The sequence below is a fragment of the Lithobates pipiens genome, unplaced genomic scaffold, assembly GCF_037356315.1.
Source record: "Lithobates pipiens isolate NorthernLeopardFrog02 unplaced genomic scaffold, aLitPip1_a1.2 Scaffold_24, whole genome shotgun sequence".
Classification (NCBI taxonomy): domain Eukaryota; kingdom Metazoa; phylum Chordata; class Amphibia; order Anura; family Ranidae; genus Lithobates; species Lithobates pipiens.
In genome coordinates, this window is record NW_027507786.1 from 16,749,207 (window position 1) to 16,770,636 (window position 21,430).

At 46.1% G+C, this 21,430-nt stretch overlaps 1 protein-coding gene across 2 annotated transcripts in view; it reads left to right on the top strand.

Moving 5' to 3' along the window:
• The window catches only part of LOC143929689 (uncharacterized), a 126,395-nt gene that overhangs the window by 26,330 nt on the left and 78,635 nt on the right, over positions 1–21,430 (top strand). For both annotated transcript variants that reach the window (XM_077453634.1, XM_077453635.1), the window contains one exon: positions 7,999–8,319. In XM_077453634.1, the coding sequence (XP_077309760.1) occupies positions 7,999–8,319 (321 nt within the window). The remainder of the gene's footprint in view (positions 1–7,998; positions 8,320–21,430) is intronic.

Below are 21,430 nucleotides of genomic sequence, written 5' to 3' on the forward strand. Positions count from 1 at the left end.
ATACCAAGTTACCAGTCCTTATAAGAACTTTTGTGGACCAAGCAGGTTGTGTGTTAGTGATTAGCAGACTGTACGTCAGTCCCTATACCAATGAAGGACTGCTGCAGTATAGGGCAGCGGTCAGCAGTAGTGCACGGCAACCCTATGTATTGTGGACCGATAGCGGTCCTTACAGAACAGCAGACTGTACTGCACTCAGGCCTATGTACCGTAGCACCCTATACCAAGTTACCAGTCCTTATAAGAACTTTTGTGGACCAAGCAGGTTGTGTGTTAGTGATTAGCAGACTGTACGTCAGTCCCTATACCAATGAAGGACTGCTGCAGTATAGGGCAGCGGTCAGCAGTAGTGCACGGCAACCCTATGTATTGTGGACCGATAGCGGTCCTTACAGAACAGCAGACTGTACTGCACTCAGGCCTATGTACCGTAGCACCCTATACCAAGTTACCAGTCCTTATAAGAACTTTTGTGGACCAAGCAGGTTGTGTATTAGTGTTTAGCAGACTGTGCGTCAGTCCCTATACCGCTGAAGGACTGCTGCAGTATAGGGCAGCGGTCAGCAGTAGTGCACGGCAACCCTATGTATTGTGGACCGATAGCGGTCCTTACAGAACAGCAGACTGTACTGCACTCAGGCCTATGTACCGTAGCACCCTATACCAAGTTACCAGTCCTTATAAGAACTTTTGTGGACCAAGCAGGTTGTGTGTTAGTGATTAGCAGACTGTACGTCAGTCCCTATACCAATGAAGGACTGCTGCAGTATAGGGCAGCGGTCAGCAGTAGTGCACGGCAACCCTATGTATTGTGGACCGATAGCGGTCCTTACAGAACAGCAGACTGTAACGCACTCAGGCCTATGTACCGTAGCACCCTATACCAAGTTACCAGTCCTTATAAGAACTTTTGTGGACCAAGCAGGTTGTGTGTTAGTGATTAGCAGACTGTACGTCAGTCCCTATACCAATGAAGGACTGCTGCAGTATAGGGCAGCGGTCAGCAGTAGTGCACGGCAACCCTATGTATTGTGGACCGATAGCGGTCCTTACAGAACAGCAGACTGTACTGCACTCAGGCCTATGTACCGTAGCACCCTATACCAAGTTACCAGTCCTTATAAGAACTTTTGTGGACCAAGCAGGTTGTGTGTTAGTGATTAGCAGACTGTACGTCAGTCCCTATACCAATGAAGGACTGCTGCAGTATAGGGCAGCGGTCAGCAGTAGTGCACGGCAACCCTATGTATTGTGGACCGATAGCGGTCCTTACAGAACAGCAGACTGTAACGCACTCAGGCCTATGTACCGTAGCACCCTATACCAAGTTACCAGTCCTTTATAAGAACTTTTGTGGACCAAGCAGGTTGTGTGTTAGTGATTAGCAGACTGTACGTCAGTCCCTATACCAATGAAGGACTGCTGCAGTATAGGGCAGCGGTCAGCAGTAGTGCACGGCAACCCTATGTATTGTGGACCGATAGCGGTCCTTACAGAACAGCAGACTGTAACGCACTCAGGCCTATGTACCGTAGCACCCTATACCAAGTTACCAGTCCTTATAAGAACTTTTGTGGACCAAGCAGGTTGTGTATTAGTGTTTAGCAGACTGTGCGTCAGTCCCTATACCGCTGAAGGACTGCTGCAGTATAGGGCAGCGGTCAGCAGTAGTGCACGGCAACCCTATCTATTGTGGACCGATAGCGGTCCTTACAGAACAGCAGACTGTACCGCACCCAAGCCTATGTACCGTAGCACCCTAGACAGACCAAGTTACCAGTCCTGATAAAGAGCTTTGTGGAACAAGTGAGTTGTGAATGATTAGCAGACTGCAGCAGAAGGGCAGCAGTCAAGTATAATATTCTTTCTATATTTGGAAGAAAGAATATTATACGTGTACAAGCCTATTACCGTACCACTGATACCAGTCCTGAAAAGAACCTTTGTGGAACTAATAGTAACAGCAAGTCTTTAAAATTATCCTCACTGCCTGACACACTGCTTCCTGCCTGTCCCTATACAAATTGGCAAAAAAGAGTAGGCTGGAACGATTAGCTGGAACAGCTCTTTTGTGGACCTGATAGTAACAGCTAATGATGATGATGATGATGATGATGAAGAAAGACTAATCTGGCTGAGCTGTCCCTAAAATAGCAGCATACAGCGCTCTGTCCCTTTATCTAAACTGACAAAAGAAACTCAGGCTGCTGACCTAACACCTATACCAGTCCTGAAAAGAACTTTTGTGTACCAAATAGCTAGCGTTTTCTCTGTCCCTACTCCACACAGGATCCTTTCCCTACAGTGACAGAAGAAAGAATGTAAAATGGCCACCGGATCGGGTGTATTTATAGGTTAGGGGGAATGTCCAAGTGTCCATGAGCTGTCATGTCTCAATTGGTTGTCCTGTAACACATGATAAACGTGTCACGAAAGGTTAAAGTTCTTGTATACATTAAACACGTAAGTCCGCCGGGGCGAACGACGGAAAAAGGCGTTCGAACCCGCGGACGGCGAAAGTCGGAAATTCGCCGCGAAACGACCGCCGGGCGAACCGTTCGGCCATCACTAGTGGCAGGTAGTCTCAAGTTAGATACAAGTTAGATACAACAATAATCTATTTCAAATTATACCTTCTTTTCTAGTCTATTAAATTCAACTTTATTTTATTTGAAAATGGAATTTCTATTGTTTCTTTTCTATTCAATTATATTCATTTCTATTCTATTCTACTCAAATTCAAATGTATTCTTTAGAAATTCAAATTTTGGAAGATGATTATAGTCTTTCTATTTTACTCTATTCTATTATTTTGTCTTTTTCTATTCAACGTTATTCTTTTTTTATTCTATTATTTTATATTCTATTTATTCAAAATTAATTTATTTGAAATTAAAATTTTAGAAGATGGTTATATTCTATTTTACTCTATTCTATTTTTTTTTATTTTTCTATTCTAGTCTATTGTATTTTATTATGTTCTATTCCATTCTAATCTATTCCATAATAATGTGAATTTATTCTATTCAATTTTCAGAAGAAAGAAGTTATAGTCTTTCTATTTTATTCTATTCTATAATTTTCTACTTTATTCTTTCTATCCTATCATTTTCTATTATGTTCTTTTCTATTTTCTATTCTATTGAATTATTTTTTTATCTTATTTTAATCTATTCTATGCTTTTCTTTTCTTTTATATATGTAATATCTTTATTAGTTTAGAGTATAACAAATGCAAAAAATCATTTTTTTTAATATGACTAGAAAGTAGAAAACTAGACTAGAAAACGTAATAAAATTTGTTGGAGCAGCTGAACCTCTGGTAGAACACCTTATGCCGCATACACACGATCGGATTATCCAGCGGACTTGGTCTGGCGCCCGTGTGTGGGCTCCGGTGGACTTTTTGTTCCCAAAAGTGGCGGACTTAGAAAGAAGTTTTGACTCAAAATTGTCCTCCGGACTCGGCAGTCGGGCAGACAATCCACCCGTCTGTGTGCTAGTCCGCTGGACTTTTGAAAAGAACAGACTTGCCCACACACAGTGTAAAGGCTCCAGGTAGACAGAACTAGCGAAGGAGGTCAATGTCGTCACCTCCATCGGCGGGATTGACACCTTGCGAGCCCCGAAACCTGGTATGGATTTAAAGGGGAAGCTCTACGCCGAAAACGGCGTGGGGGTCCCCCCAAAGTCCATAGCAGACCCTTATCCATAGCACCTTGTCCCCATGTTGATGAGGACAAGGGCCTATTCCCGACAACCCTGGCCATTGGTTGTCTGGGTCTGCGGGTGGGGGACTTATCAGAATCTGGGAGCCCCCTTTAATATGGGGCCCCCAGATTCCGGCCCCCCCACCCTATTCACCTGGGGAAAAAAGTATACATAAAAAAAACACAACACAGGTTAAAATACTTTATTGGACAGCTAAGGGGGTCTTCTCTTCTTCCATCTTCGGGGGTCCTCTCGCCAGACTCCTCCACTAGCTTTCTCCTTCGTCGCCGCCGCCATCCGGGGGTCTTCTTCCGACTTCAGGGTCTTGTCCCGCTCTTCGGGGGTCTTGTCCCGCTCTTCGGTTCTTCTTGCTGAGCCTCCGCTTTCTTCTTCCAGCTCTTTAACTAGCGTTGGCCCCATCTTCTGCCACTGTCGCTTTTCTCCATGTGTGGGCAAGTCCATTCATTTCAAAAGTCCAATCGTGTGTGGGCAGGTCTGCTCGGGAAAGTCCGGCGGACCTCCGCTGCAATGTCTGGCGGTTGTCCGCCGTACTAAGTCCGCCGTACTAAGTCCGCCGAATAGTCCAATCATGTGTACAAGCCATTACTGCACCTCAGCTCCTATCGCACACAATCCCCTATAGGTAACTCAATGAAGGCCCCGCTTACTCTTCTTTTCTCCTTACCCTCTTTATTATACCCTCTCCCGCCCCCCGCCCTCAAATACCCCCACCACTTTTCTTTCCAGTATCATATATATATATATATATATATATATATATATATACACACACAGTACCTCGAAAAAGTATTCATACCTCTTGACATTTTCCAGATTTTGCCATGTTACAACCAAAAATGTAAATGTATTTTATTGGGATTTTACAAAGTGGCACATAATTGTGAAGTGGAAGGAAAATTATAAATAGTTTTAATTTTTTTTTTACAAATAAATATGTGAAAAGTGTGGGGGTCACTTAATTAGAAAATAGAGTCCACCTGTGTGTAAAGGCAGCGATCAGCAATTTTTATCATGTCTGTGACATTATGGCGGACACTTCGGACACTTTTGACGCTATTTTGGGACCATTGTCATTTATACAGCGATATAAAAAATATAAAATATTGCTATATATGCTATAAAAAATGCAGTGATTACTGTGTAAATGGCACTGGCAGGGAAGGGGTTAATCACTAGGGGGCGAGGAAGGGGTTAAGTGTGTCCTAGGGAGTGATTCTAACTGTGGGGGGGGGTGGGATACGAATGAAAGGACAGTGATCACTGCTTCAAATCACAGAGAGCAGTAGATCACTGTCCTGTCACTAGGCAGAACAGGAATAGATTTGAAACCTGTTTTATTTCTAGGTCCGTCTGACTTTTGGGAAAAAAAAGTTCGCTGGAGCCCACACACAATCGAATTGTCCAAAAGATTCCGGCGGGCCGAACCAAGTCTGCCGGAAAGTCTGATCGTGTGTACGCGGCATTAGAAGAAAAAATTGTCTGCAAAAGACTTGAGACCGGGGCGGAGGTTCACCTTCCAGCAGGACAACGACCCGAAACATCCAGCCAGAGCTACAATGGAATGGTTTACATCAAAGCATATTCATGTGTTAGAATGGCCCAGTCACAGTCCAGACCTAAATCTAATTGAGAATCTGTGGCCAGACTTGAAAATTGCTGATCACAGACGCTCTCCATCCAATCTGACAGAGCTTGAGATATTTTACAAAAGAAGAAGAAGAATGGGCAGAAATGTCCTCTCTAGATGTGCAAAGCTGGTAGAGACACCCCCAAAAAGACTTGTAGAGAAAGGGGGTTCTACAAAGTATTGACTCCGGGGGGTGCCATACAAATGCCCCTCCCCCCACACTTTTCACATATTTATTTGTAAAAAAAATTGAAAACCATTTATCATTTTCCTTCCACTTCACAATTATGTGCCACTTTGTGTTGGTCTCTCACATAGAATCTCAAAAAAAATACATTTGCGTTTTTGGCTGTAACATGGCAAAATGAGGAGCATTTCAAGAGGTATGAATACTTTTTCAAGGTACTGTATAATATTAATAATAGTGTGTGACTGTTGGAGACATTAGAGTGTAAGCTCCTCTGGTACAGAGAAATTACATGGTTTGATGTTCTTTCTCTCCGTGAAATAAGTAACACCTAATAACCTAAAAATATGTTAACCCAACATTTCATACTCCTAATATGCGCCTGCTTTAACATGTACTTGTAGGAAGAAGTCTCATATTCTCTTTGAATTGGTTCCTTTGTGTGAAACCCCTGGTGTTCCTGCCAGGTCCCCTGCTCTTACATTTCAAACTGACCACACTAGGTATGAGAGAACATCGTGTTCAGCTTTCTAGCTGTCAGAACAGCCTGTCTGTCCTCCAGTGATCAGACTGGTGCTGACATGACCTCCCCCACCCCACCCGAAATGCCTTTCACTGCAGAACAGTTTGCTCCTGCCCCCCCCCCCCCCAGATCTCTATGTAGCTGAGATCAGAGGGAATGTGATCACTTATAAAAAAAGAAAAAAAATGAGTAATTTATGTTTTTTTCTATCTATACACATACAGTGGGGATCGAAAGTTTGGGCACCCCAGGTAAAAATGTGTATTAATGTGCATAACGAAGCCAAGGAAAGATGGAAAAATCTCCAAATGACATCAAATTACAGATTAGACATTCTTATAATATGTCAAAAAAAGTTAGATTTTATTTCCATCATTTGCACTTTCAAAATTACAGAAAACAAAAAAATGGCGTCTGTAAAAGTTTGGGCACCCTGCAGAGTTAATATCTTGTACTGCCTCCTTTGGCAAGTATCACAACTTGTAAACGCTTTTTGTAGCCAGTCAAGAGTCTTTCAATTCTTGTTTGAGGTATCTTTGCCCATTCTTCCTTACAAAAGTGTTCCAGTTCTTTGAGATTTCTGGGCTGTCTGTCACGCACTGCTCTTTTAAGGTCTAGTCATAGATTTTCAATAATGTTGAGGTCAGGAGATTGTGAAGGCCATGGCAAAACCTTCAGTTTACTCCTCTTGATGTAATTCCCCGTGGATTTTGAGGTGTGTTTAGGATCATTATCCATTTGTAGAAGCCATCCTCTCTTTAACTTCAGCTTTTTCACAGATGGCATTAAGTTACCATCCAAAATTTGCTGAAATTTTATGGAATCCCTTCTACTCGTGAAATGTTCCCTGTGCCACTGGCTGCAATACAACCCCAAAGCATGATTGATCCACCCCCATGCTTAACAGTTGGACAAAGGTTCTTTTCATTAAATTCTGTGCCCTTTCTTCTCCAAACGTACCTTTGCTCATTCCGGCCAAAAAGTTCTATTTTAACCTCATCGGTCCACAGAACTTGTTTCCAAAATGCCTCAGGCTTGTCTATATGTTCATTTGCAAAGTTCAAACGCTGATTTTTGTGGTGAGGACATAGAAGAGGTTTTCTCCTGATGACTCTTCCATGAAGACCATATTTGTACAAGTATCTCTTTATAGTGGAATAGTGGACCACAACTCCAGTGTCTGCCAGATCTTTCTGGAGGGATCGTGCAGTCAAACGTGGGATTTGAATTGCTTTTCTCACAATCCTGTGAGCTGTTTGATATTTTTCTTGGTCTTCCAGATCTTGCTTTAACTTCTACTGTTCCTGATGACTGCCATTTCTTAATTACATTCCGAACAGAGGATATTGACATCTGAAAATGCTTTGCTATCTTCTTATAGCCTTCTCCAGCTTTGTGAGCGTCAACTATTTTCAGTTTCAGTTTTCTAGACGACTGCTTAGAAGAACCCATGGTGCTGATTGTTAGGGCAAGGTCAGATGAGTCTGGCCATTTAAAACCTTTGAGATTGAAATCACCTGGTCTTCCCAGATGATGATTGAGAACAATCCATGACACTGGCAGGTCTCAGTTTTGCAAAGGGGGCAGTGCATGCTATAAATTCTGCAGGGTGCCCAAACTTTTGCAAACGCCATTTTTTTGTTTTCTGTAATTTCGAAAGTGTAAATGATGGAAATAAAATCTAACTTTTTTGACATATTATAAGAATGTCTAATCTGTAATTTGATGCCATTTGGAGATTTTTCCATCTCTCCTTGGCTTTGTTCTGCACATTAATACACATTTTTACCTGGGGTGCCCAAACTTGCGATCCCCACTGTATGTTTTACCCTTCATTTCTACTTTTAACTGAATGGGTTGTTGTACAAGAGGGTTCATATATACTTTATTATAGAAACAATAAATAACAGCGTGTCTTTCCTTGTACAGTTACACCGCAGACTACACTAAATTATGATAAACACATTGAAGCTGGAATCCCGGGATCAGTTTTTTGTGAAATCAGCAATTTTTACCCAGAAGCTGTGAAGGTCCGATGGGTTAAATACAGTATGAATATGGCCACCGACTCATCTTTGGATAGAGATGTTTCTCTCACAATACCATTGAGGAACAGCGACGGGACGTATAATGCGACCAGTCTGCTGACTGTAAGGCAATCTACTGGAATTGAACCCGGAGATGTATTATTCTGTATTGTGAGCCACCGGTCCCTGAAGGAGGAAATGACTCTCAGTTTCATCATGCCAGGTAAGTAGGGTTGGAATATGATATCTGAAAATGGAAAGTATGCCCAACGTTTTTTTTTCTTTAGCATTAAAGTGGATCATCAAAGTATGAATAATTTTCAATATTTTTTATTATCAAAAAAGTACAAAATACAAATTGTTTCAAGAAATTTTAAATATGAGCTCTGGTCGCAAAATATAAAACAACAAACAATATCCATCAATGATACAGAATGCACATTTACAATGATACTGAGTGTGTTATATATATGTGACATTACATACAGTATGAGTACCTGATATGTAATGTCACATATATATAACGCACTCAATATCATTGTAAATGTGTATTCTGTATCATTGATGGATATTGTTTGTTGTTTTATATTTTTCGCGACCAGAGCTCATATTCAAAATTTCTTGAAACAATTTGTATTTTGTACTTTTTTGATAATAAAAAATATTGAAAATTGTTCATACTTTGATGATCCTCTTTACTGTAAAAAAAAACCCTTGGGGAAACTTTCAGTTTTTTAATTCCAATTTCGGGGGGTGCAGCCCCCTTCAACTCTCAATTATGTGTTTTTTTCCATGCTAGAATATGATATCTGTAGAATTTGGCGCCTACTACCACAAATTCCAGTTCCTTCAGATTAGATTCAACGATTGCTTATTGTGATGTTTGCAAAATGCTGAATTCTTGGGGAACCTTCACACGGGAACATGAACCCCTACAGGCTGTTTTTTTTTTTTTTTACTGTGTGTGTTTTCAGGTACATTCAGACTTGAGTGTTTTTTATTTTAGCTGAAGGGAAGTTACTAGGAAGAGGAGATGCTTGTTTAGGGTTGAAAAACACAAATTTTCAGGTGCTCCTATTGAAGTTATATGAGACCAAAAATGATCCATGCCAAGACCCTGTTCATGTTTTGCATAGCAGAAAACTGAAAATTGTTATCAAATACTTACTGTAATTTTCCTTTCCTGACCCATCCTCATGTCAGCACACAACAGGTTAACACCTCCTTTGGGCCCCACATGACCACCTGTTCCAAGCTGAATAAAAGACAGCCCCCCCCCCAACTAAGATGTTCGATAACATAGTCTGCAACAGGACACTAGAGAGGAAGTCCTGTGCTGATGTAAGGATGGGCCAGGAAAGGAAAATTACGGTAAGTATTTGATAACAATTTTCCATTTTCCTGGCCCACTTCATGTCAGCACACAATGGGATATACCAAAGCTAATATAGGACGGGCGTGAAATAAATGAAAAGAGACACTGACAATCAACGAAAAGTTGCAAAAACCAGAAAGAATTGATCTCTCTCGTTCCAAACTTGCTGACCATGTATTTAGTTTGTAAGGTTGAATGAAGGCCGCACCAGACCTTCAAGCTAGCCCTTACTCATATCTTCCAAGCAATCCTGGCAAAGACTGCCACCCCACTAGTCAAATAGGCTTGCAATTGTTTCAGAGCAGAAAGGCGTACTTCCTGCATGAAAAATGCAATTACCCTGGTAACCCAAGAGTGGATGAATCTTGAGGGCCTGATGGCTAAATGAAAAGATTGTCCTCTTATGACCAAGTACACTGTTAGTAACTTGACCATGTGTAAGAAAACTGAAATCTTGCTGCTGTGCACTCTTGTGTGAAAACTCAGAGGGGCTACTTCCCAGTTTTTCTGGAAACTGGATATCACTTTAAAATTGAACTTTAGAGATAGACATGGTATCCCTATCTCTGGTAAAAAAAGAAAAGAAAAAAAAAAGACATCAAAGGGCCCTTGCAGAAAAGTGTTAACATCCTTCTGTCTGAAGTAGTTGCTGTCAGGAGAACTAGTTTTACCATGAGGTACTTCAATGGAAATTAAACCTATTGGAGCAAAGGGTGCTCTCAGATCCACAGAGAGAACAAGGATTTCCTTCAAGATCATATATAGATTGTCATCTGGAAGAAGCATCTAGTCACTGGCTTTTGCACCCATCTACAGCCCGTGAAAAGATAAAATAGAGATCTGCACCTTAAATGTAGTTGTATGACAGTCCAACCTCTAGGGCTGACTGTAAAATGTAAAGGATATTGGATAGAGCAGGGAACACAGGAGAGAACACTTTAGCTGAGCAAGCAAAACAAACGTCTTTCATATAGGAAAAAAGGTATAGCAATCAGCGGAAAGGATTATGAATAATTAAAATAATGAATGAATGTATATACTGACCTGCCAACCATTGTAAGTGATTTCACAACACCTTAAAAAATATGTATATATAAATCAGTGAAGCACATAAAAATAAAAATATATTCAATAATGAATTCCTAACCTCCGATATATCCCCAAAATCTGGGCCTCCTTCATTTAACTAAACACAATGCACCCATTACCCTACACACTCTATCTGTAACAAACTGGCATCTTCCTCAATTCTCTAGAACATGCACTTGTCAGCCCCATACTTAAAAAAGCCCTCACTGGACCCATCCAATCTTAACAACCTACACCCCATCTCCCTGCTCCCCTTTTCATCCAAACTCCCAGAACGTCTGGTCTACAACCGACTAAGCGACTACCTTGCTGATAATAGCCTTCTTGATCCCCTTCATCCTCGTCCTCAACACTCCACAGAAGCTGCTCTCCTAAAACTAACAAATGATCTACTAACGGCCAAAACCAATGGACACTATTCTGTACTCCTACTCATGGATCTCTCTGCTGCCTTTGATACGGTTGACCACTAGACATGTGCATTCGTTTTCGTCCGAATGCATTTTCGTCCGAATTTCAGGTATTTTCGTTTTCGTTTTGACAAACGATAACGAAAGCGCAGATTCCGAAAAACGAAAGATCCGACATAAATAAATGCTTTTTTTTCGTTTTCGTTGTTACAACAGTTCGATATAGAATAGGAGATTCGAAGTGACCGTTCGATATTGAATAGGAGATTCGACGTGACTCCATGTGTCTATTGAACCTGTGGTCGAATGTGCCTAAGTTTCGTTTACCTCTATTACCTTAGGAGATTCGACGTGACTCCATATGTCTATTGAACCTGTAGTCGAATGTGCCTAAGTTTCGTTTGCCTCTATTACCTTAGGAGATTCGACGTGACTCCATATGTTGTCTATTGAACCTGTGGTCGAATGTGCCTAAGTTTCGTTTACCTCTATTACCTTAGGAGATTCAACGTGACTCCATATGTTGTCTATTGAACCTGTGGTCGAATGTGCCTAAGTTTCGTTTACCTCTATTAGTCCTATTATATAGAAAAGCTTCGACAGAGAGTAAATATTCGACATAGAGAGAACAGAATCGACAGAGAGAAACGATACTGGAATTGGGTGGGGGAAGTAAAATAAAAAAAAATAATGATGATGATGAATGTTATTGGCTGATTGTAACCAGAGAGGAGGAGCAGTAAACTAACAGAACACGTGTACAGCCAACTTACATTCACTTACGATTTGCTAGCAGAGAGAGACAGACACACTGAATTATTTCAGAAGACAGTCAATCTTAGCTAGTCCGTTTGTGTTCCTGAATCATTCAGCAATCAAGCATAAGCACAGCAGCAGAACAATAGTGAAGCAAGCTACAGTTGAACTTAGCTTTTTCCTAAAAATCTGATGCTATAGTGTTAGTGTGAGAAGCTTAGTGATTCTAGTGTTGCTGCTATAGCCTCAGAGGCTGCCTGTGTTGTGTGGGGATCTATTAGACTTGTGTTACCTGTCTGATCATCATCACTGTGATCGCTATCACCAGTCCACCTGTTTCTGTTCAAACGAGTACTAGTATATAATATATATACAGAAATAGCTATGTACCGTTCTGGAAACGCGAAGGCAGGTAGAGGTAGTGGTCGTGGACGCGGTCGCGGTGGACGCCTTGCTAAAAGAAGTGGCAAGGTCTCTGCTACTAGTGTCTCTGACACTTCTGCCACCACAAACATGCTGTCCACAACAGTGGGTGCCACCACCACCACCACCAGTTCTACTATGAGTTTTCCTGCCAGACCACCATCTGCTGCAGCTTCCACTGCCAGTGCAGTGCTTCCTTCTGCTTCTACAGGTGTCATGGCTTCTTATTTTTATGGGATAGGCAAGAAACCTAGTGTAAAACAAGTGGCGTTGCCTGTACACTCACAACCACCAATCACACAGCCAGTGACACTGCCCAGCTCCCCAAACAAGCAATTGAGGAAGACAGCAGCAGAGACAGAGTGCGAGACTTTTATATCATTGTCCCAAGAGAATGATTCTGAATGTGATGCTCCTCTTTCCCCAACCACTGCAGACGTTTTATACACTCTTACCCCACAAGAGTTGCAGCATGACGTAGAGCACGTGCAAGAGGAATATTCTGTGAGGAGTAGGACAGGTAGCAGTCCACTTTTTTCATCTGCTGCTAACTCCCCTTCTCCCTCTGTTATTATAGAGGAAGAATCCTGTGATGATAACACCGACCTCCCCAGCACCCCTGCAACAGCTTCCACCACTGGTGTGCTACCTGCTGCAGCTATATCAGCCCATACTACTACTAGTGATCAGGGTAAAGGGGCTGCATCCCGCCGCAGCAATGTGTGGAAATACTTCCAAACAGTGGAAGGCGGGTTCTTTGCAAAGTGCAAGTTGTGTGGGAAGCAAGTCAGCAGGGGTAAAAAGTTGGGACATTTAACCAACGCTGGTATGAACCTGCATCTCAGAAATCACCACAGTTCTACTTTACTGCGGGCAGAGGCAGAAAAAGATGGTAGAGCAGGAAGCAGCATAACAGACTCTGACTGTACTGGTGGTACCTCAGCCACACCACAGACTCAGAGCACAGCCCATAGAGAGGGTTCAATTAGGACAAACCGTCCACATGCAGTAGTTCCACTGCAGGCCCAATCAGGCTCCTCATCCTCCCAAGGACATTATCAGCCCACCCTAGATAGTTTTGTTGGCTTTAGCTCCAAGGGCATGTCAAAACAGCAGGCCAACAAGATCACCCGCCTCATTGGCCAATTCATTGCTGTTGGAGGAGCCTCTTTTCGCATGATTGAAGGGGAGCCATTTAAACAGCTGATGCATGCCGTTGCTCCACGATACGTTATTCCTGCACGAACAACTTTCAGCAGAAAGATTGTTCCAGCACTGTACCATTCGTGTGCTGCATTACTAAAGGAAAAAATGGCCAAAGCTGAGGGTCAGACAATACATTTGACCACTGATTTGTGGACAGCTCCCAGCGGTCAACATGCTTTCCTGTCTTTGACTGCACACTGGTGGCAGGCCACTGTGCCTGTTGGTGGTGGCACTACTGCAAGAGCTCAAACTTCATCAGGAAGCAGGTCTGCAGCTCAAGACCAGCAGGGTTATCAAGCTTACCTGCTGCACACAGAAGTCCGCGATGATAGACACAGCTCTGCCAACATATTGCGGGCAATTAGAGCGATGTTGGCCAATTGGTTTGGAGAGCAGGCAGACACCAATGTTTCTGTTGGGTTCATAGTGACAGACGGAGGTTCAAACATGGTCAAAGCACTCCAAGATGGATCTTTTGTCGGTGTGCGCTGTTCTGCACACATACTGCATTTAGTGGTCAAGGGTGCAATCCCAGTGGAGAAAAACAACAAGATTGCTCACATTTTGGACCTTTGCAGGAAAATTGCAGGGCATTTCCACCGCAGTGTAGTTGCTAGTCAACTGTTGAGGGAGGAGCAAGAACAATCAGGGCTCCCCATACATCGCCTGAAACAAGATGTCAGCACCCGGTGGAACTATACCCTGGAAATGCTGGAACGCATTTTGGAGCAAAAGACAGCCATCCACAATATATCATCTCACCATAGCATTGGGATTGATTCCACACTGGGACGTGATGACTGGTGTATAATTGGCCAGCTTGTTTCTGTCTTAAAACCTTTTCGCAATGTGACGGAAAACTTGAGTCAGAGCAATGCCAGCCTAGGACAGGTCATACCCTTGTTTACCTATCTCATTGATAAGATGCGATCATTCCTAGAAAGCAGTGAGCCGGTTTGTGGCAGCCCACTTCATGCCGATGTAGCGTCTTTCATCAGAAAGCTACAAGACAATTTAAAAGATCGGCTAAATGACCGTGTCCGCAAAAGCCCTGAACTCATGCTGGCTACCCTGTGTGATCCCAGGATCAAAGGTAAACTGGCACTCAGAGACAACAGCCTTTCCTACTGGAAAGAAAAACTCATTGAAAGAGTCCATAATTTGCAGCAACAAAGAGGTATGCTGAATGAGGCCGATTTGGAACATTCACCTGCAATGACTGCTATTTCAAGGCCTGACACCATCACTCAAAAACAACTGAGTGGAGCATGTGCATGTTGGGTAGAGGCACTTGACAATCTGGTGGATGCAGGTCAAGCAGCAGGTAATCGAGAGGAGAGCAGTGCCTCTGAAATGGTCAGGGCCTACCTATATGAAGCCCCTTTGCTTCCTACAGAGGACCCTTTGACCTATTGGGATGGTAAGAAAAGTGTGTGGCCTGGTCTTTGCCTGGTTGCCCAGAAACTACTATCCTGTCCTCCAACCAGTGTGCAAAGTGAGAGAGTTTTCTCTATTACTGGGAACATCCTTAATCCACACCGTGCACAACTAACACCCCATTTGATGGAACAAATAACTTTCCTCAAATTTAACCTCCCCAAGCTGGGTTACCCTACCCTTAACTTGTGAGACCCGAATTATTGCCACCATGTGAAGAAGATACATGGGGCTCAGAGGAACCATCCAAATGTTGAGGAAAAGCATTTTTTTTTATTTTCTTACCACTTGAAGTTGACATTCACAATAGCAGTTCTCTTCGGTGTGACCCCAAGATTTAAATAGAATTTGTTTTTGTCAAGCAATCCAATTACTCCCTTTATTCCTTCCATCATCCTTTTTTGTAATGAATGTGTGTAATTGTGTATGTGTAGAGTGACTAGAGTGTGTGTGATTGCATGAATGAATGTTGTGTGAATGGACAGTAGCAAGGGTTGAAGCCTTGACGTGGCGCTACTGCTCACGTGTTGCTGTCTTTGTACATACAAATAGCAACCTGTGCTAATTTAACCATTTTTTTGTATGATGGTCTGGAAATAAGAGACAATGATTATTATTGATGGAGCGACTGTCAACTCAAGGATCAGAATATGTTACCAACACAACATAGAACAAAGAAACATACAGCTGGAAACGTGATTCTATGCAAGATAGATTAGTTGGTCACTGCTGAGCTGCACCCAGATGCCCATGACCCCTCATATTTGCCATCTCTGACCCAGGGGACACCAGGGCCCTCTCTGATCCTCTGCCTGTAAGGTCTCCTGAGACCAGGTGACAGATGCACTCCATAGAAGTTAGAAGTGCACTGCTAGGTACAGGTAGCTGATCTTAGGACTGACTGCTGCGGATTGTACCCAGGGAGATTCAGGACACAGGTCTACAGGATCACTAACACAGATCCCAATGGGAGCTGGAGCATAGATTCCCCCTGGGCGCGGAGTCTAAGAGCCAGCAGGTGTTCACCAGAGCCTCCAGTGGTGAGGATGGACTTCGCAGCAGTCTGGCTCCAGGTCGCGGCCCCTAGGGTCTCACAGCTCACACTCTCAGTAGACTACAAGAGAAGGAAGCAGCAGGCTGGGACAACAATGATAGTAAGGGTATAAGGCAGAGTTCAGGGCAACTAGCAGACTGGAACAGAGTACACGCCAAAGGTTCTGGGTCACAGGCAGACAGGGATGGTTGTGGACATGCCAAAAAGTGAAGGTCACAAGCAGACAGGAATCGCTGAGAACACACCAATGTCAGTAACAGAGACAAACATAGAGCACACAGCAAGCAGGAACCCAACCACACCTTGGATACTTTAGTGGTTTCTAATCACTACTAGCTTGCAGTGCACAGGTTAATATAAGGTTCCCTGATAGGGCCTGGGGTGGAGCCATGCTAGAGGAGAGGTTATAAAAACCACCAGGTGGAAGTGTCTGGCCTCTTAGTCTGAACACATGAGGGGAGGTATTGGTAAGCAGACAGAGGAAGATCACTGCATAACAAATAACAATTACACCGCCTGTTTCATGACCATCTGCAATTGTCTGAAGTCACTGGTGTGAGTAATCTACCCTGCTGCCATGTTACTCAAGCCCTGGAAAAAGTGGAAATGATGCCTGCCCTTTGAGCTGTTTCCCCTTGTGATTGTGCTAGCCTCAGCCTGTGAACCTCTGTCCAGTTAACTGTTGCCCTCATGATTGCAAGCCTTCAACCTATGCCCTGTAAACTGTTGAGGGCTGTATGGTTAACCCCTGCTGTAACTATCTGCTGTGTATTCTGGTGGAGGGAAAGCTGAAAGGCGTGACTGGTGGACACCAGAGGCGTAACTAGAAACCTCAGGGCCCCGGTGCAAGAAATCAGGAAGGCCCCCCCAAAAAGCATTATTTTGATACTTTGTTTTTTTTTTACAATGTATAACAAAAGTAAAACATTTCTGTTTCTGATTTAAAGTTACCATAACTGTCAAGAGGAAGCTTCTATGAACAACTTTATCCATGCCCAAAAAATGCAGCTTGCCCATGTCCCCCAATGCAGCGCGTGTCCCCCAATGCAGCGCGTGTCCCCCGTGCAGCCTGTGTCCACCAATGCAGCGTGTGTCCCCCAATGCAGCCTGTGACACTAGTTCAGTGTGTGTCCCCCAGTGCAGCGTGTGACCCCCCATGCAGCTTGTGTCACCAGTGCAGCCTGTGTCCCCCAGTGCAGCATGTGACACCAATGCAGCGTGTGTCCCCCAATGCAGCCTGTGACACCAGTTCAGTGTGTGTCCCCCAGTGCAGCGTGTGTACACCAGTGCAGTGTGTGACCCCCCATGCAGCTTGTGTCACCAGTGCAGTGTGTCCCCCAGTGCAGCGTGTGGACACCAGTGCAGTGTGTGTCCACCAGTGCAGCGTGCCGTGTATCCCCCAGTGCAGCCTGTGTCCCCCATGCAGCCTGTGTCCCCCGTGCAATGTGTGTCCACCAGTGCAGTGTGTGACCCCCAATGCAGCCTGTGTCCCCCAGTGCAGCGTGTGGACACTGGACACCAGTGCAGCGTGTGGACACCAGTACAGTGTGTGACCCCCCATGCAGCGTGTGACACCAATGCTGCCTGTGTCCCCCAGTGCAGCGTGTGACACCAATGCAGCCTGTGTCCCCCAATGCAGCCTGTGACACCAGTTCAGTGTGTGTCCCCAGTGCAGCGTGTGGACACCAGTGCAGTGTGTGACCCCCCATGCAGCTTGTGTCACCAGTACAGTGTGTCAACCAGTGCAGCCTGTGTCCCCCAGTGCAGCGTGTGACACCAATGCAGCGTGTGTCCCCCAATGCAGCGTGTGACACCAGTTCAGTGTGTGTCCCCCAGTGCAGCGTGTGGACACTGGACACCAGTGCAGCGTGTGGACACCAGTACAGTGTGTGACCCCCCATGCAGCGTGTGACACCAATGCTGCCTGTGTCCCCCAGTGCAGCGTGTGACACCAATGCAGCCTGTGTCCCCCAATGCAGCCTGTGACACCAGTTCAGTGTGTGTCCCCAGTGCAGCGTGTGGACACCAGTGCAGTGTGTGACCCCCCATGCAGCTTGTGTCACCAGTACAGTGTGTCAACCAGTGCAGCCTGTGTCCCCCAGTGCAGCGTGTGACACCAATGCAGCGTGTGTCCCCCAATGCAGCGTGTGACACCAGTTCAGTGTGTGTCCCCCAGTGCAGCGTGTGTACACCAGTGCAGTGTGTGACCCCCCATGCAGCTTGTGTCACCAGTACAGTGTGTGTCCCCCAGTGCAGCGTGTGACACCAATGCAGCCTGTGTCCCCCAATGCAGCCTGTGACACCAGTTCAGTGTGTCCCCCCCAGTGCAGTGTGTGACCCCCCATGCAGCTTGTGTCACCAGTGCAGTGTGTCCCCCAGTGCAGCGTGTGGACACCAGTGCAGTGTGTGACCCCCCATGCAGCTTGTGTCACCAGTGCAGCCTGTGTCCCCCAGTGCAGCGTGTGACACCAATGCAGCGTGTGACACCAATGCAGCATGTGTCCCCCAATGCAGCCTGTGACACCAGTTCAGTGTGTCCCCCCCAGTGCAGTGTGTGACCCCCCATGCAGCTTGTGTCACCAGTGCAGTGTGTCCCCCAGTGCAGCGTGTGTCCACCAGTGCAGTGTGTGACCCCCCATGCAGCGTGTGGAGCCCAGTGCAGCCTGTGTCCCCCAGTGCAGCGTGTGACACCAATGCAGCCTGTGACACCAGTTCAGTGTGTGTCCCCAGTGCAGCGTGTGGACACCAGTGCAGTGTGTGACCCCCCATGCAGCTTGTGTCACCAGTACAGTGTGTCAACCAGTGCAGCCTGTGTCCCCCAGTGCAGCGTGTGACACCAATGCAGCGTGTGTCCCCCAATGCAGCCTGTGACACCAGTTCAGTGTGTGTCCCCAGTGCAGCGTGTGGACACCAGTGCAGTGTGTGACCCCCCATGCAGCTTGTGTCACCAGTACAGTGTGTCAACCAGTGCAGCCTGTGTCCCCCAGTGCAGCGTGTGACACCAATGCAGCGTGTGTCCCCCAATGCAGCGTGTGACACCAGTTCAGTGTGTGTCCCCCAGTGCAGCGTGTGTACACCAGTGCAGTGTGTGACCCCCCATGCAGCTTGTGTCACCAGTACAGTGTGTGTCCCCCAGTGCAGCGTGTGACACCAATGCAGCCTGTGTCCCCCAGTGCAGCGTGTGACACCAATGCAGCGTGTGTCCCCCAATGCAGCGTGTGACACCAGTTCAGTGTGTGTCCCCAGTGCAGCGTGTGTACACCAGTGCAGTGTGTGACCCCCCATGCAGCTTGTGTCACCAGTACAGTGTGTGTCCCCCAGTGCAGCGTGTGACACCAATGCAGCCTGTGTCCCCCAGTGCAGCGTGTGACACCAATGCAGCCTGTGTCCCCCAGTGCAGCCTGTGACACCAGTTCAGTGTGTGTCCCCAGTGCAGCGTGTGTACACCAGTGCAGTGTGTGACCCCCCATGCAGCTTGTGTCACCAGTACAGTGTGTCAACCAGTGCAGCCTGTGTCCCCCAGTGCAGCGTGTGACACCAATGCAGCCTGTGTCCCCCAGTGCAGCGTGTGACACCAATGCAGCCTGTGTCCCCCAATGCAGCCTGTGACACCAGTTCAGTGTGTGTCCCCAGTGCAGCGTGTGTACACCAGTGCAGTGTGTGACCCCCCATGCAGCTTGTGTCACCAGTACAGTGTGTCAACCAGTGCAGCCTGTGTCCCCCAGTGCAGCGTGTGACACCAATGCAGCCTGTGTCCCCCAATGCAGCCTGTGACACCAGTTCAGTGTGTGTCCCCAGTGCAGCGTGTGGACACCAGTGCAGTGTGTGACCCCCCATGCAGCTTGTGTCACCAGTACAGTGTGTCAACCAGTGCAGCCTGTGTCCCCCAGTGCAGCGTGTGACACCAATGCAGCCTGTGTCCCCCAGTGCAGCGTGTGACACCAATGCAGCCTGTGTCCACCAATGCAGCGTGTGACACCAATGCAGCGTGTGTCCCCCAATGCAGCGTGTGACACCAGTTCAGTGTGTGTCCCCCAGTGCAGCGTGTGTACACCAGTGCAGTGTGTGACCCCCCATGCAGCTTGTGTCACCAGTACAGTGTGTGTCCCCCAGTGCAGCGTGTGACACCAATGCAGCCTGTGTCCCCCAGTGCAGCGTGTGACACCAATGCAGCCTGTGTCCCCCAGTGCAGCGTGTGACACCAATGCAGCCTGTGTCCCCCAGTGCAGCGTGTGACACCAGTTCAGTGTGTGTCCCCAGTGCAGCGTGTGGACACCAGTGCAGTGTGTGACCCCCCATGCAGCTTGTGTCACCAGTGCAGCCTGTGTCCCCCAGTGCAGCGTGTGACACCAATGCAGCGTGTGACACCAATGCAGCCTGTGTCCCCCAGTGCAGCCTGTCTCCACCAGTGCAGTGTGTGACCCCCCATGCAGCCTGTGTCCCCAGTGCAGCGTGTATCCACCAGTGCAGTGTGTCCCCCAGTGCAGCGTGTATCCACCAGTGCAGTGTCCCCCCCAGTGCAGCCTGTGTCCCCCAGTGCAGCCTGTGTCCCCCAGTGCAGCCTGTGTCCCCCAGTGCAGCGTGTGGACACCAGTGCAGCGGTGGTACTGCAGGGGGGCAATGGTGGTACTGGAGGGGCACTTCTTACTGATCCCATCCCCCCACCGATCTCATCCTTAAACACTGTGCAATCGCAGAGGGGAGAGCTCCTCCGTTGCCTTCAATGAATTGGTCAGCCCAGTTTATTAAGTGTCTGCTCCACATCCCTTACAGTATCTCTGCCTATGGATAGGCGGGGGCGGAGCGCTTCTCTCTCACAGTCTCTCCCCTCACAGTTGATGAAAGCCCCCCTCCCCGCAGCATGAACCTAACAGACACAAACCCCCGACAGGCAGGTGGGCCCTTCACGCGTCGGGCGGGCGGCCAGTGGGCCCCCTGAAGTGGTGAACTACAGGGCCCTATCTCCCGGTAGAGGAAGACACCCAAGGGGCTCAAAGGTCCCCCTCTGAACCCTGAAGCTATTGAGACAAGCTCGCCTACATTTTACCTTGTTGGAGAAGATACAGGAATTGGCTAACTGAATTTAAGAGAGTATGGTGCAAAATCACCTCCCGTTGATACCTTATACCATAAATATCTGAAGCCCTTATGCCAAGTGCCAACCACAGGCTCCTATACATATTAAAGTGTGATGTCGATGTGAAAATCGCTCTATCTGCCTAGAGAAATACTTTCTTGTGGTTCTCCTTTTTCTTCCTGCATATTTCTCTTGGGGTGCCCCCATGAAGAAATGTAAAAAATTGATAAAGCTCCTAAGGAAGCGTTGACCAAAACACGAAACATGTAGAGCGCCAGAATATATTTAAGATTGGTTCTGTAATTAATACCCTGTCTAGCGTAATCCATTCTTATATTGTGATAGATACACACTACTTTTATTGTTAACTACAGGGCCCAGTCCCGCTTGCGACTGTTGCGACTCTGATAATTTCGCCACTGCTGGACACAATATACATGGGATTACCCTCTGCACAGTGAAATAGTGTAGAGAGAAATCTCTTAAATTTTCTAAGTTCAGCCTGAT